General features: G+C 50.5%; 1 protein-coding gene across 4 annotated transcripts; it reads right to left on the bottom strand.

The window, feature by feature from the left end:
* Window positions 1-11526: 11526 nt before the first annotated feature.
* On the bottom strand, window positions 11527-14949 carry LOC100826361 (GDP-mannose 3,5-epimerase 1). 4 transcript variants are annotated; one of them, XM_010236430.2, is made up of 7 exons: window positions 14767-14949; window positions 13152-13574; window positions 12653-12746; window positions 12427-12556; window positions 12227-12359; window positions 11937-12144; window positions 11527-11843 (listed from the first exon to the last, which is right to left on the bottom strand). In XM_010236430.2, exons 1-7 carry the CDS (start codon window positions 14871-14873, stop codon window positions 11688-11690), a joined length of 1251 nt encoding a protein of 416 aa, XP_010234732.1. In that variant the 5' UTR covers window positions 14874-14949; the 3' UTR covers window positions 11527-11687. The 4 variants fall into 4 exon arrangements, with proteins under 4 accessions (XP_010234732.1, XP_010234733.1, XP_003573929.2 ...); XM_010236431.3 differs by having other exon boundaries at window positions 11537-11843; window positions 13152-13568; XM_003573881.4 differs by having other exon boundaries at window positions 11537-11843; window positions 14621-14871.
* Window positions 14950-15254: the final 305 nt, after the last annotated feature.

Raw genomic sequence — 15254 nt, 5'->3', positions numbered from 1 at the left:
GGATACATCGGAAAGCAGCATGGACAGCCGGGGGCTGCGGCAACTAGTTGCTGGCGTCTTCGGCCGGGGGGTCGGCGGACGGCTCGGGCTCCGGCTTCATCTGCATCCACTAGACCACCTCGTCGACGAACTCACACACTGCTTGGGTGTGCGTGGGCTCGTCTTCGCTGTCTGACCAAGCGTCCAGCAGGGACTCGAAGGGAAACTCCGGGTCCCAGAGATGAATCCGCGGGAGGATTGTCCCGTCAACCTCCCGGGCGCAGTTGGCGACCTCGTTGGCACCGTACTGGGCGATCCAGAAGTCGAGCGCCCCAAGCTTCCCCACCAAGTCGGAGAAGAAGGGGATTAAAGTGGAGACGTCTGTGCCGTCCACCAACGCGGCCTGCAGCTCGAACTTGGGCAGCAGATCGCGCAGCGCCTGGGCGATCTTCAGCAGCTTCTCGGTTTCTATCTGCCGCTGCTCGATCAGCGTGCCGTGATAGAGCCGAGCGTTGTGCGCAGCCTTTTTGGCTTTGCGAACGTTGTCTTCCATCGCCGCGAGCTCCGCGGTCTTCACCGTGATCTCGTTGCCGGCCTTGGCGAGCTCCTCCCGGACGGCGGCCGGCTCGGTCTCAAGCCTGGCCACTCTGTCCTTGGCGGAGCCGAGCTGGGTTTCGTGCCGAGCCGCTGCTCCCACCGCGACCTCGGTAGCCTTGACTTGCACCTCCAGCATGACGTGAAGGCCCTGAATCTCGCTGCGGTTGTTGGCGATCAAGTCGCTCTTCTCGTCCAGCCGGGCTTGGGCCGCCACGAGCACCTCGACATGCTCCTTCCTGGTCGCCTCGAGGGTTGCCGCCATCAAGTCCAGCTCCCCCTGAAGCTTCGTGCGCTGGGCCTCCAGCTGCCGGTGGAGCTCGGCCTCCGGAACCACCGACTCCTTGGCGTCCTCCAAGGCTTGCCGGGCAAGGCGCGCCTCCTCCCTGGCGAGGCGCGTCTCCTCACGCAGCCGGGAGAGCTCTTGCCGCTCCTTCTCCACGGCTTCCCGCACCTCGCCAAGTTGGTTCTTGGCGACGACATGGTGCTCCCTCACCTCATTGAAGGAGGTGACGAAGGCTTGTTGTTGGTCCCTGACGGCGTCCAGGAACCGGTGCCCGCGTTCGAAGATGCTCGGATCCCAGGTGATAGGATTCCAAGCGATCCCGGCGAGGGTGCCGAGGTCGGTACAGGGGAGAGCAGCCGAGGACGACGAGGCCCCCGCTCCCGGCGTGGGGCTATGCGGGGGGTCACCCGCCTGCTCCCGAGGATCTTGCTGCCCTTCCCCGGCAACTTCCCCCGCGCTTGCGCCCAGGGACCCTGGGGCTGGGGAAGCTTCCCTGCTCCCGGCAGGAGCTGTCTCCTGCTGGGCGGCAGGTGAGTCCGTGCTAGTCGCGTCCGCAGCTGCGGGCGCGTCGCCAAGCGCTGTCCCAGTGGTGACGGTGGCCGCCACCGCCACTGTCTCTGGCGCGGCAGGGCTTGGTGCGAGAGCTGGCTCCGGCTCTTCCACCACCCCCGTGATCTCGACGGCAGAGTCGAGATCAATCACGGCAGTGCCCGCTCCCGACGCAAGCGCACTTGTGCCTGCAGCGATAAGAAGCATGAGGATCGGCGAGTAATATAGCTGTCAGAAGTAGACAAGGGTGACCAGGGTGGTTACCTTGCACTGCAGACGGGCTTGCGGGGGAGGGGGGGGGGCTCTCCCGCCTCGCCTACGGCGGTGGGATCCTCCGGAAGGCTTGTCGCGGGCGAGCTACCGCTCACTGAAAAAGAAGGTACGTTCATATGATTAACTAACAACTAAAAAAAAATGCAGCTAGAGAGAAGCGAAGAAGCCGTACCAGTTGCCGGCCCCGCCTATGTAGAGGCTGGGTCGTCGTCGGGCGTAATTACGACGCCGCTGACCCCGCTGACCCCTGTGACGGTTGGGTTAGCGGCACCGCCGACATCCGCGCGCGCCCTCTTGCTCGGCGTGGCGGGCGGGGAGTCGCTCCTCCCCCTTTTGCTGGCACCCGCCGACGAGTTGGACTTCGGTGGGTTGCGCTGGAGAGCGAAGCCCCGGAAGACCCCCCGAGCGGGCGGCGCCGTATGCGCCCGCGGGGTCATCGTGACCCGGAGTGTCGCGGGTGTCGACGGTGATGCCGCCGCGGTGCCTGGGGCCGACCCTGGAGAGGCTGCCGGCACACTCCCGGCGGCTGTTGCTGCTGGAGTCATCTGCAGGTCGCGGATGGTCTCCGGCGGGGCATCGCAGCCACCGCCGAGGCAGACGCCGCCGCCGAAGCTCCGGCGACCCCTGCGGCAGCGGACGCCGCCGAGGTACCGACGGGCGCCCCTGAAGCGGCCGCCGCCGCGAGGTTGGGGGCCGCTCCGGGGGCGGATGTCGCCGTCGAGGAGACAGCCACAGCCGCTTCAAACGCCCTTGATCTCCGCACGATCAAGGGCGTGCTGTCGCTGTCCTCGTCGTCATCATCCACGGGGACGACTTCCGGGGACGTAGCCGCCTGGCCCGCCTCGTCGTCCAGCGACTGGAGGGAGGGCCAGCTGGGCTCGGACCCAACCCCGCTCTCCTCGAGCACCTGCTTCTCGCGGAGTGCTGGCAGGGGAGCGCCCGGGGCCCGAGTGGGTGTGTCGTCCATCAACCCCCACTCGTTGCAGGGCGGGAAGGCGCCGACGATGTCGCTGAGCGCCGCAACGCCGGCGTGAAGGGAGGAGATCCCCGGCGGGAACTTCGTTGATTGGAAGGTCTCGCCGGAGATTCCCCTCACCCATGTCCTGAGGGTCTCCAAGTCCACGCCATCCTGCTAGAGGCGTGTCCTGTCCCCAGGACCCGTGTACGTCCACGGGGGCCGGGAGCGCAGTTGAAGCGGCGCTATACGCCGGTGGATGAAGGTGCGCGCCACATCCACGTCGGTGAGCCCCGCTAGCCGCAGCGCCTTGATCTTCTCCACAATGGGGAGGAGATCGGCGTCGCGGTGGTACCTGTCTTGCCAGCCGTTTTGTGGTTGTGGCAGCTCCGTGGGCGCGAGGATGAACTCTTGGGGGTCCTCCACTCGGACCCAGCACCAGTCGCCCCGCCACTCCTTTTTGATCTTCTTCCCCGACCGGACGATGAACTCGGACTTCATCTGGTCGCGGGCGCGGAACACCACCCCCGACGACATCGCCTTCGCATTGTCAATACGGGGGTAGCAGTAGTGGTGGAAGAGCCCCACCGATGGCATCACCCCCACGAACGCTTCGCAGAGGAACTGGAAGGTGGCGAGGAGGAACAGCGACGTGGGGTGAAGCTGCACCACCCGCAGCTGGTAAGACTCCATCAGTGCGTGGAGGAATAGCGAGAAGGGTGGCACCAGGCCGGTGAGGAGGAAGCGCGCGAACACCCGGAAGTCGTTGTCCTGGTGCTCGACGCCCGTCGGGAAATCAGCGTCTCCCCGTGCTCGTTGAAGTTGGAGGCGACGGCATGCCAGACCTTCTCCAGCGCCTCGCCGTTGTAGCCAGGGCGAAAGAAGGCGAGCGTGGCCCGCATCTCCCTGTTCTTCTGGTCCTTGGCGGCGGCTGCCTTGGTTGCCGCCTCGCTCTTGCTGGCCGCGGCTTTCTTCGAGACCTGCACCTCCTTCCCCTTTCTGGTGGTGGGGGGCGCCATGGGGAACGAAGGCGAAAGCTAGCAGGAGCGCTGGGATGCGATATACGAAAGAGGATGAAGACGAAGGCTATGGGGTGCAGAGTGTCTTTCCCCTTTTGGCAACGGTAAGAGCCTTATAACACCCGGCCGTTTGGTAACGGCCGGTTCTGTACCCTACGAGAGCGAGGGGATAACTCCTAATCATTAGAAGTAATGCGCGGAGTAGCCTTAACTTCCCTATTAGAGGGGGGGAGTTAGGGCGGAAATCACGCGCCCACTACTCCGTCTGTAACGGCATAGTACACGGGACAACGAAGGGGCGCGGGCCCGAGGCAAATCGGGGCCCACACGTCGGTTGAGGGCGTAGCACGACAACAGACTTGCGGAAGACTCATCCGGGAACAGGTGATGCCGGCCCACGCCCGGAGGCTACTGTCGCACCAGTAGCACCCGGGGTACCACCGCTGCGCGACGCGTGGGCCCTGTCCCCGAGTTCTCGGGAAGGTTCCGTCCCGAGCAGCAGCCACGAGGAGCTCGGCAAGCTACCAGCCCGGAAGGGCTAGCAGGGCTTCGGGGAATATTCCCGCCTGGGCAACTCCCGGGAAGCCACTTCCCGGGAGGGGGGTTCCCGGGTGCGTTGGGCCTGGGCGCTTCCCGGGGAGCGACTTGCCGGGAGAAGGGTTCTCGGGCGCAGGCTCCCGCCTCAAAGGTGGGGCCCAGCCACAACATCAAATTGCCCCACATGGGAGCCATTATTCTCATCAAACTCCAAATTACAAGATTCTTCAACACATCCGGTGGATTTGTTGTAGACTCTGTAAGTGTGGGAGTTTGATGCATAACCAACAAATATGCCATCATAAATTTTAGGCTCAAATTTAGATAAACGAACACCTTTCTTAAGCACGAAACACTTACAACCGAATACCCGAAAGTACTTGAGGTTGGGCTTGCGTCCCGTGAGAATTTCATAAGGTGTCTTGTTCAATATCTTGCGGAGATAGAGATGATTTGTAGCATGGCAAGCGGTGTTGATTGTTTCGGCCCAAAAGTTGTATGAAGACTTGAACTCCGCTAACATTGTCCTTGCCGCATCCATGAGAGTTCTATTCTTTCTCTCTGCTACACCATTTTGTTCAGGGGTATACGCAGTGGAATGTTGTCTTTTGATACCCTCATCACTCAAAAACTCAATCAAGGTGTAATTCTTGAACTCGGAGCCATTGTCACTCCTAATAGCCATAATCTTTGCATTGTGTTGGCGTTGAGCTTCATTGGCAAAATCGATGACGGTTTGTTGAGTCTCACTCTTGTGCTTGAAGAAGTATACCCAAGTTTACCTAGAATTGTCATCAACAATAACCAAACAATATTTCTTACCACCAAGACTATCATATGTTGGAGGACCAAAGAGATCCATATGAAGGAGCTCCAAAGGCCTCGTTGAAGTGATAATTGTCTTGTGGTGATGTGCCTTCTCATGTAAGTTCTCTTCAATGCAAGCACTATACACACGGTCTTTATTAAATGAAACATTGGTTAGTCCTAGCACATGCTCACCTTTGAGAAGGCTTTGCAAAGATCTCATATTGACACGGGCTAGACGGCGATGCCATAGCCAACCCACATCAACCTTAGCCATTAGACATGTTTCTTCTCTAGTGGGTTTCTTACCGAAATCTACCACATAGAGACCATTTTCCACATATCCAACAAAGGCTACTTTAAGAGTCTTGCTCCACAAAAGGGTCACACTAGTTGTGCCGAAGAAGGAATAAAAACCCATATGTGCAAGTTGAAGTACCGAAAGTAAATTGTATGAAAGGTACTCAACAAGCATGACATTCTCAATGGATGTATCCGTAGAGATGACAACCTTGTCTAGTTCCAATACCGTTGATTGTGAGGAATCTCCAAATGTAACTTGCTTGGACCTTGATGTACTCATTTTGGCGTCCACAAGCAATTCTTTGCTCCCGGTCATATGATTAGTGCATCCACTATCCACTATCCATGAAGATCCACCGAAAGCAACCTCCTACAAGTTTAAGCTTTGGTTTTCGGTTCCCATCTTTGAATGGGTCCTTTAGCGTTAGCAACAAGGGTCTTAGGAACCCAAATAGACCAATGAACATAATCATAAGGAGAACAAACAAATTTGGCATAAACATGCCCATCATTAGTACGACAAAGAACATATGAGAGATTGAAATCCCCGGCACTATTATCATAGGTGGCCTTGCCACCCTCCTTGTTCTTTGGCTTCTCCTTGGCCGCCTCCCCTTCCTTCACAAAATAAGCATTAGTGTGAGGAGGCGTCTTGGCCTTCTTCTTGTTGTTGCTCTTCTCATTGGGGTTGTACCCAATTCCCTCCAATCCAAAAGCTTTTCTATAATCAATCAAAAGATCATGTAGGTTCTTCTCGCCTTGGTAGAAAGTGGCTAGACCCTTTTCAAGTTGGACCTTCAACTTAGCATTCTCCTCAATCATAGATGTATGCTTATAATAAGCGTTAGTTGAAACATCTTTATCATTAGAGATTAATTCTTTCACAAGAGAATATAGAAGATGATCACAAGACTCTTTGAGAGACTTGTACTCACTTGTCAAGCACTTGTGGTCCCTTCCAATATTGGCAAAGTCCTCGAGGAGGTTCCTATGACCATCCTCAATTTCACATATTTTACCTAAGTACTCATGAGCAAGGGAAATAGCATTATCATAGGAATCTTTCATTTTAGCAAGATCCTTAGAAAGTGATTCCTCAATTGCTTTCCTATTAGCTTGTTCTTCCTCAAGAGCTTCATTAAGCTCCGCAATTTCATGAGCGGCAATGTACTCAAGTCTTACATTTTCATCCATGAGCTCATCATGTTCATCAATGGTAGCTTGAGCTTCACCTAGTTTTTCCAAGAGGTTCTCAAACCTCTTTTTGGTCTCACCTTCCAAGCTAGCCATGAAGATCTCGAACTCATTCATACTTTGCTCAACAACACTACTCTCCTCCACACAATCAAATAGAGATAAACTCTTAGGAGTGACATGTTTGGTGGCAGGAAGAATTACCGAAGAGGCCTTGGCCATAAGGCACTTGGGTGAGCGGTTCTTGTTCTCATTGGGGGAGTCGAAGAGAGATGGAAGTGAGGGAGCAATGGCAATGTTCGCCCGCTCCGTGGACTCTTCATCATCATCTTCTTCTTCTCCCGAAGTATATTCCTCTTGAACAAGAAGCATTCTTGGTTGCCTCTTCTTCGTTGTCTTCTTGTGAAAGGAGGGCTTGGTCTTCTCCTTAAGTATAAGGCGTCCACCATTCTCCTCCTCTTCTCATAAATACACTCTGCAACGAAATGGTCATTGTTACCACAATTATAACATTTACAAGATTTTTGACCTTTGGGTTTGGAGCTTGAAGCTTCCTTGTTGTAGTGATTGTTGGGGTTGAAGGAGTTGGATTTGACAAACTTCTTGTTCTTCCAAAAAGCTTGAACCGCAAGAGCCATGTGGTCATTGAACTCGTAGTGGCAATTTTCTTCCGTGATCTCAACCTCTTCTTGTTGGGGTGCTTCACTTGGAGTTGAGGTGGGAGTCACGTTGGCCTTCAATGCAAGGTTTGAACTTTGTGAGAGGAACTTGGCTCGAATGAGATTGTCCTCGGAGGTCTTCTTGAGAATATCCATAGCTACAAATTCTCCCATCACTTGACTTGGAGTCAAACTATAGTAGTCCATTCTTTGCCTTATCATTGCGGCATGAACCTCTTAGTGTGGCAAGATGGCTTCTATGAATAGACGCTTGAGCCATTCATCATTGATGTCACGACTTCCGTGATCCTTCATCTTGGCTCCAAGGGTGATGACTCTCCTATAAAGCTCATCCGGAACCTCTTCATCCTTCATGAAGAAGTTTTTGCACTTATTGATGACCACTTCAAACTTTGACTTCCTAACATTCTCATAGTTGTGAAAGTGATCACCAATGAGCTTCCAAGCATTTCTAGCGGAATCAACACCACGGACAAATGTTCTGTACTCCAAGGGTAGAGCCTTTAGGAGTATTCCAATGGCATGCTCATTGAGTTGATTGTCCACATACTCTCTTGGTGACAAGTTCTTTGGATCATGAACATATTAACCTTCTTCAACAATCCTCCACAATTCCGTTGACGTACTCTTGAAGTGAGTCCTCATGGAATGAAACCAATCAACGTAATTAGTAGAGGTTAGCATGGGGGGTTCATCTTGATTATCCATAGGTGGCAAATTATGGTGGCGATGATTATAATGAGGTGGAGGTGCCACCTCACCATACAACCCATAGCCACCCCTACCTTGGGATTTGGAAGCACTCTCTTCGCTAGCTTTAGCCTTGTTACGGGCTTCGGCATCCGAATCTTTCTTAATCAAATCCACCGCACTTGGTGGCTTGACATACGAAGGCTCGGTAGTAGACGAAGATGCTTTGTTAGGTAGGTGTTCACTAATCTTTTTGTCCACACTATCTAGAATAACCTTTTGCATGCTATCCAAAATCAATTTGATGGATTTGAAAGTTAGTGGAGCATTATCATCTATCAACTCGGTTTCTTGGGGTTTCACGGTGGGTGCCCCATCATCACCGGCCATATTGTTAAGAGCGGTAAAACCCTAATTAAGAGACGAGGCTCTGATACCAATTGAAAGATCGGTATGGTCGGTTAGAGGGGGGGGGGTTGAATAGGCGACTAACAAATTTTAATCTTTCTCTTTTTCTTTTCTGGAAAGATACAAACACTTAACCTAGGGTTTACTAAATTCTCTAAAGGTAATGCAACCCTAGGATGAAGTGCAATAGCCGAAGCAACTAGATAACAAGAATGTAAAGGGTAAGAATGGATACCACACGAGAGAAGAAGATTTCACCGGAGTTCCACCGATTGGGGTAGGTGTACGTCTCCGTTTGGAGCAGTACTCTACCACAAAGGTAGAGACGCCACAAAGGCTCACTCTATTCTCCTCTCACGGCACCACAAAGGTGAGTGAGCTCCACTAATGGCTTCCTTGAAGGCGAAAACCGAACATTTACAAACTGGACCAGGGCTAGCTCCACAACTCAATTGGAGGCTCCCAATCTAATCCTCAAGCTCCACAATCCCAAAGGGAAGAGCTCAAGGGAACCACTTCCGTCTAGGGCTCCCAAATGCCCAAGAGAAATGAAATCCACAAGAGAAATAAGGGGAATCAACTTTGTGACTTGGTGAAACCCTAGATCTAGGTCTTCTCCTCCAATCCTCAAAGAATCAACAAGTGGGGAGCTTTATGGAGGGAGATCTAGTAGAATGAAGCTTACGGAGTTCTTGGGAGAGATGGGGTTGTTCTTTGCATCGTGCTCGGGCAGAAAAACCGTTGGGGACGAAGGGGTATCTATTTGGACTCTCCAAAATCTAACCGTTATGCACTGCAAGTTGCAGGGGCGGAACTTCCGCTGGTCACCGGAAGTTTCGGACTTGTTCCGGCTCAACTTCCGGAAATCCACAATGGATTCCAGTAGCGCTGCGGACCTGGTCCGGAGGTTGGGCGGAAGTTCCGGTGTACCGGAACCCCACCGGAACTTCCGGACCTGGGCAGGCAAATGCACACCCTACACTACACTTAATAGTACGGAGTTCGTACGACTCAATAACCGAAAAAGCCGCTAAAACTCCACTACACTTCGTTTTCCAACTTGAGAGCATCGAATCGTTTTGCGCAATTTGATATCAAATCTGAAATACTTAACGCACGATAAGTCCACAACACACGTTGTCATCACCACCAAAATTAAATAGGAGAGAAATGCCCTTTCAGTAAACATGGTTCGTATGCTATATATGAACATTAGCATGATATATACTCACATTCTGGTCTCTCACGGGCATTTCCTCAAACAGTTTGGGGCCACTAAAGTCATCACATGTAATCTCTTACTCCCTTCATCCCAAAATAAGTGACGTCAGGGACTCTGCCCCCCCCTAAGAAATTGCATTTTAGTTAATTGTTACTAATCAGCTCATTAATAATCACTTTAAAATAGGTGAAGTCTCTAATATCGCCCCCACCCTAATCCTAACTCGCCCCCTCATGTCAAATTCCTGGCTCTGTTCCTGAGTGACGTGGATTTGTATAAATTCTTATACAAATTTTTGGGACGGAGGGAGCATGTAATTTCATCAAACATCTGGTTCACCACTGAGTCATCATACGTAAGCATTAAGCCAATGACAAAAGAGATCTTCACCCTGTCCCATTTAGTCGTTCTCTTCTATTAGAGGTGCAACATGGTGACCCTCAGGGTACCCTTTGAGTCTCCTTAGTTCAAACAAACGAACTAGTTTTCAAAAAGATGTGCCATCTTAAAATTCTAGTTCATTTGGTTGAACTAAGGAGGGTCAAAAGGTATCCTGAGGGTCACACTTTTGCAGCCGTATCTTCTATACCTGACCACCTACACCAGCAGGGATGAGACGTGCGACTGTAGAGGGAGATGGTGGCCATGGAGACACAGGAAGATGATGCAAGTTCAAGGGCAACGGCGGGGAGTGGGCCACTGCTGCGGTGGCACGGGAGCGAGTGGGATGGGATGGCACCGGAGCGGCGGTGCGCGGCGCGGGTGGCTGCTGCAGCTGCGCGAGGCGGCAGCAATGAGTCCGTGCGGAGGAAAAGGCAGAAACGTAATTATTTGCTAAACGCACACAATGAAAAAGATTGTTATACGAAGTAGTTTTTTTTTTGACGGGGCTTGGTTGTTACAGGCCTACAGTTGTTGAGAGGTTCATTTTTGATAGCTGAGAAAAAAAACACAGTTGGTGCCTTTACAAACAGGAGAGATCGAGATATTCTTTTTAGAATAAGAAGAGATAGAGATGAGGCAGATTTTTTTTTAAATAAGATGAGGCAGCTTTATTACCTACCAGTTGGTCTGGTTGAGCTAAAGGCCCAGTTACCAGGTGAGCCCAGGGAGTCTTTGCGGACATCTGATGGGCCTAAACTTGGCTATACGGCAGGAAGGAAAGGCTTTCATTCTGCTGGGCCAAAACTTGCGTAGGAAAGTAAGGCTTTGGGCATTAGCTTTTTTGTTTCCTGTCTCCCAGGCTAATCCTCTCCAAAATAAGGCCGGACAAAATCTGAATGGGAAGCTAAACCAGAGCCATTTGATGTCCAACAAGACGGCTTCGATCGGATTGAGCCCACCTGTGGCTCCTAGCCCCAGTCGCAAAAGGCATAAAAAGACAGTTTTTTCTAGGTCAGGTCAGAATGAAACCACCTTGCGTATAATCTGTAGTACTCCGTATAATATATACTCCCTCCCTCCCTCACATATTAAGTGACTCAAATTTATTTAAATATGAACGTATCTATATATTAAAATACATCTAAATACATGTAGTATTTCGACATTGGTACGGGACTGAGCAGTACTTTTTCGCCGAGAAAGTATACTGTATACTCGATGACTACAATCTGACTCTCCATGCTGGTCAGCTAGCTCAGGATAAGAAGCTTCGGGCTGAACTTTATGTCGGTCCGTGGTCCGTGTCATCGCAAGTACGCAACACCGGTGGTCTCCGGCCGCCGCGACATGGATTACAATGACTCGGCGTATATCCACAGCCAGTGGCCAGCACAGCAGCACGGGACTGGAGGCAGGCCAATAAGCAACAGAGACACTCGGTGGCCTGCTCACCACTGATGAATCAAAGCGCATGTTCCATTTGGGCTATCGATATCCTCCTCATCAACCTCAAAACGGAAGGATGGAAAGGATACCCGCGCCTGCTGCGCAGCTACGGTTTCCACAAGTAGTGCTGCAGCCTGACAGGCTAGTTGACCAGATGGGCAGATTTGGACAAGAACCAGAGTCACATAGGCAGCACAAGGTCGGAGAAAATAAGGGAATTTTATTGTTCACCGAATCAAATGTATGGTGTTTGAGGAACTACGTGACACACACCAAAATAAATAAATTAATCGGGTCGTGACGATGAATAGGAATCATGAGCATGTGAAGATGGTCCCAACGTCCCCGACAAGTGTTGAGTTCACTCCTTGCCGTCAGCGGCGCGGAGAGAGCCCAGCTGAACCGGCGCTTGGGTAGACACCACCTTGGATGACCCGTACCTGGCCACGTCCATCCCCTCCGTCCTCTCCTTCTCGATCTGCTCCTTGATCCAGAAGTAGGTGAACCTCAGGCCATCCTGCACAGCATTGTATCTAGCTTTATGAGTATTTCACAATTAATACTGTTTGTATATGAGAAGATGTAGGAAGACGTACGGTGATACATATACCTTGAGTCTCATCGTGGGAGCCCAGCCAAGCTTCTCCTTGATAAGGGTATTGTCGGAGTTGCGTCCACGGACACCCTCGGGACCAGGGATGTGGTGGATGGGCAGCTTCTTGTCCTCAAAGCCCAGAACAATCTCTGCCATCTCGTTCATGCTCACCATTTCATCGCTCCCAATGTTCACTGGCTCGCGGAAGTCCGACTTTGTCAACCTACGGATGATATCAAGTTGGTTTCTTGTTTCTATGTATTCTAGGCAGTGCAGTGATTTTTGTCTGGTAGATATGTACCTACCTCAGAACACCCTCGACACACTCGTCGATAAAAGTGAAGGATCGGGTCTGGAGACCGTCACCCCACATCTCAAACCGCTCTGTGGAGGTCTGGGCCTTCCTGCAGAAGGCAGCAGGTGCCTTCTCGCGACCACCTACCAAATTACTACAAATGAGCTATTTGCCTCAATGTTTGAATGGCTCAAGAATCAGTGAATTCACCTTTCCATGTTCCAAAGGGACCGTAAATATTGTGGAAACGGCCAACACGGCACTCAATGGCAAAGTCCTTGGTGTAGTGCTTGCACAGCTCCTCAGTCGCCAGCTTCTCCAAGCCATAGGCATCTTGTGGCTGAACGGTAGTAATATTAAAGAAAATTAAATTTTGGGTGTTTTAACATATTTAACTGACCAAAAGTTTTAACATATAAATCTTTTATCAACTCACCTCAGCAGGCCAGGCATCAGCTTCCTTCAAGCTCACATTTGTCTCAAGCTGCTTGAATTCAGGGTAAATGCATGCGCTCGAGGCATAGAAGAACCTGCACGGCCAAACAAAAACAAAGTGAGAATCAAAAGATTTTGTGAAATTGAGGAGACATACCAGCAAAACAGAGACGTGCTTTATTAAATAACTGTAACACCACAGAAGCACTCTTCAGTTCAGTTTGGTAGTGTCAGTGTCAACTCGACTAGCACGCAGATCTGGATAGGCTACTAGTGAACAATTTAGCAAATTGAAGTGCCAAACATGGACTGCAGTACGGAGTAACAAAAGTTTCTAAAGACTATCATACTTGCATGTTCTAGGTTTTACCCCTAGTTTGAGAAAGTTTCTTCAAGTAACTACTGAATTTCAACAAAAGAAATGGTGCAGAATTTAAAATTTTATCCATCAAGGAGCCTACAGAATACTGCAGTAAGACATGGAAATTGAAGTGACAAACCTCTTCACACCATTGATACGCCCAGCCTCAAGAATGTTAAAACTGATCATGGTGTTGTTGTACATGATAACGGAGTGGTTGGACTGAATGAAACCCATGCCACCCATATCAGCAGCAAGATTGAAGACATGGTCCACACCATTGGTGACCTTAAGGCAGTTATCCATGACCCTGAGGTCAACAAGGTGGAACTCATGGCAGAACATGTCCTCAGTCATATGCTCGTTCTTCTTCCAGTCAGAGGCAATGATGTAGTGTCCCTCACTCTTCAGACGACGAGCAATATGGGATCCAATGAAACCACCAGCTCCAGTGATCGAAATCCTCAGCTTCTCAGATGGCCAGTATAGTTCCCTCTCCAGCTCAGCATATGTGTACTCACCATAAGGAGTTCCGGTCTTGTCGGTGCTCCCCATTCTGTCACTTAAATCATTTAAAGAAAAATGAGTACACTAAACACTAAATTGGTATAGTAGGGATCAGTGAATTTCTCTTCAGACAACAAAGAAGAAAAAGAAAAACTGCATGGAACTAACAAGAAAAAGTAAAACTTTGTAGGATTGAAGAGAGTATGTTCATGGATCCCCACACCCCGCTAATTAGCAATATATTAATATAAAGTTGACACCAAATACGCAAATCATATATGAGAAAACACCATATTTTACAAATCCAATGGTTAGAGAGCAGACCATTAATCATTTGTCATCGTGCCCCACATATTTGACTGAAAACAAGATACTGACACCACGTTGTTAACCAATCAATGCTAGGGAATCTTTGAAGCTAATGGTGAATGCTACTGATGAACAAAAACGATCAGATGCAGCAGCACAACAGCAGGGAATCTGGATGTACTCGATGTTTCAGCTTCTCTGTGTAAGTACTACTATTGCAGATCCCGTTTATTTGAACAGAGAGCAGCATATCAAGAACAGGAAAAATACGCAACAAAGCTCAGTATGAAAACAAGACAACAGCAATATCAGCATATATTAGGTAAGACATTTCTCTATCAGATAATCAGAAGGTTAAGACAAGTAAATCTAAGGCCCTTTTCTGACTCCCCCATTGCCGAGAGAACCAATTTTTCAACAATTTGACATTGCCTTTCACAGGTCAAACTCTCACACTCGGGCTAGAAAACAATCCCAATGGGAGAATCTTGCCAAAACAATAGCTCTGCTGGGCATATGAACATACAAGGCATTACAAAGTCCATATCAGCCCCAACCTGACCAGGGAACCAGGCAAAATGCCAGCACAGCCTAAGTATTCACACAACAAAACGAACGAATTGGATTGGAGCTCGCTAGCAAAGAAATAGACGCAAAGGATGGATATTTTTCGCCGAAGTGGCCAGGTTCGTGTGACCGTTTCATCTACTTTAAGGCTTGCCCAGATTGGACAAATACAAGTACTGCTACAACTACAAAAAAAAAATCCAAGCAACAACCCAAAGATTTTACCAGTTCAACCGACCACGGCCACCCTGTATGGCAAGGATTGGCAGTGAATCACACCCAAACTAACCATGCAGGCATGGTCACCAGGTGTCCCAATCCCATACAAAGTTCTTGGTATCTCTGCCTCAGCAAAGTTCGGCGGGTTTTACCTCTCTCCTGACTCGTGGAAGGAATAAACCGGAGGGGGAGATAAATGGGCTGGATTGAACAGGGAGGAGATCTGTCGTGGTGCCACGGGGTTCTTCTTAGCGGCCATTATTTATAGGGCCAATGGTGGTCACTCGAGCTGGAATACCCAAATCGACAAGATCCCCGTTTTTTTATCAGAAAGGGAAGTGTTGAATCGTTGCTGCATTTTTTGGGCAATTATATGGTGGAGGTACCACGTCCCTGTTATCCATCGCTGATTTGCATAGGGGTAAGATGGTCATTTCACGATTTTCAGACGCACTGTCTCCTCCATGTCCTCGAATCCCATCATCAAATGCCTCCCTAATCCGCCATGAGTGCGACGGCGACGTCTTCCACCAGCGCCAGCCATCTCGCACGATGTCCTTGCTCCCCGTCGCCTTCAACGCCTCAACCCTAGCCAGCAGCGCCTCCGGCCGGATGAGCCCGCCATTTGAGACACGAGCCA

This window comes from Brachypodium distachyon, chromosome 3 (genome assembly GCF_000005505.3).
Source record: "Brachypodium distachyon strain Bd21 chromosome 3, Brachypodium_distachyon_v3.0, whole genome shotgun sequence".
Taxonomy (NCBI): Eukaryota; Viridiplantae; Streptophyta; class Magnoliopsida; order Poales; family Poaceae; genus Brachypodium; species Brachypodium distachyon.
This window is presented reverse-complemented; position numbering and strand designations above follow the sequence as displayed.

Bases quoted from the DNA above. Each gene is read 5' to 3' on its own strand.
- LOC100826361 (XM_010236430.2), bottom strand. From the start codon at position 14,873: ATGGCCGCTAAGAAGAACCCCGTGGCACCACGACAGATCTCCTCCCTG. The intron at 12,360-12,426 runs GTGAATTCACTG...GTAATTTGGTAG, and splicing joins TCCCTTTGGAACATGGAAAG to GTGGTCGCGAGAAGGCACCT. The intron at 12,145-12,226 runs GTAGGTACATAT...TATCATCCGTAG, and splicing joins TGTGTCGAGGGTGTTCTGAG to GTTGACAAAGTCGGACTTCC.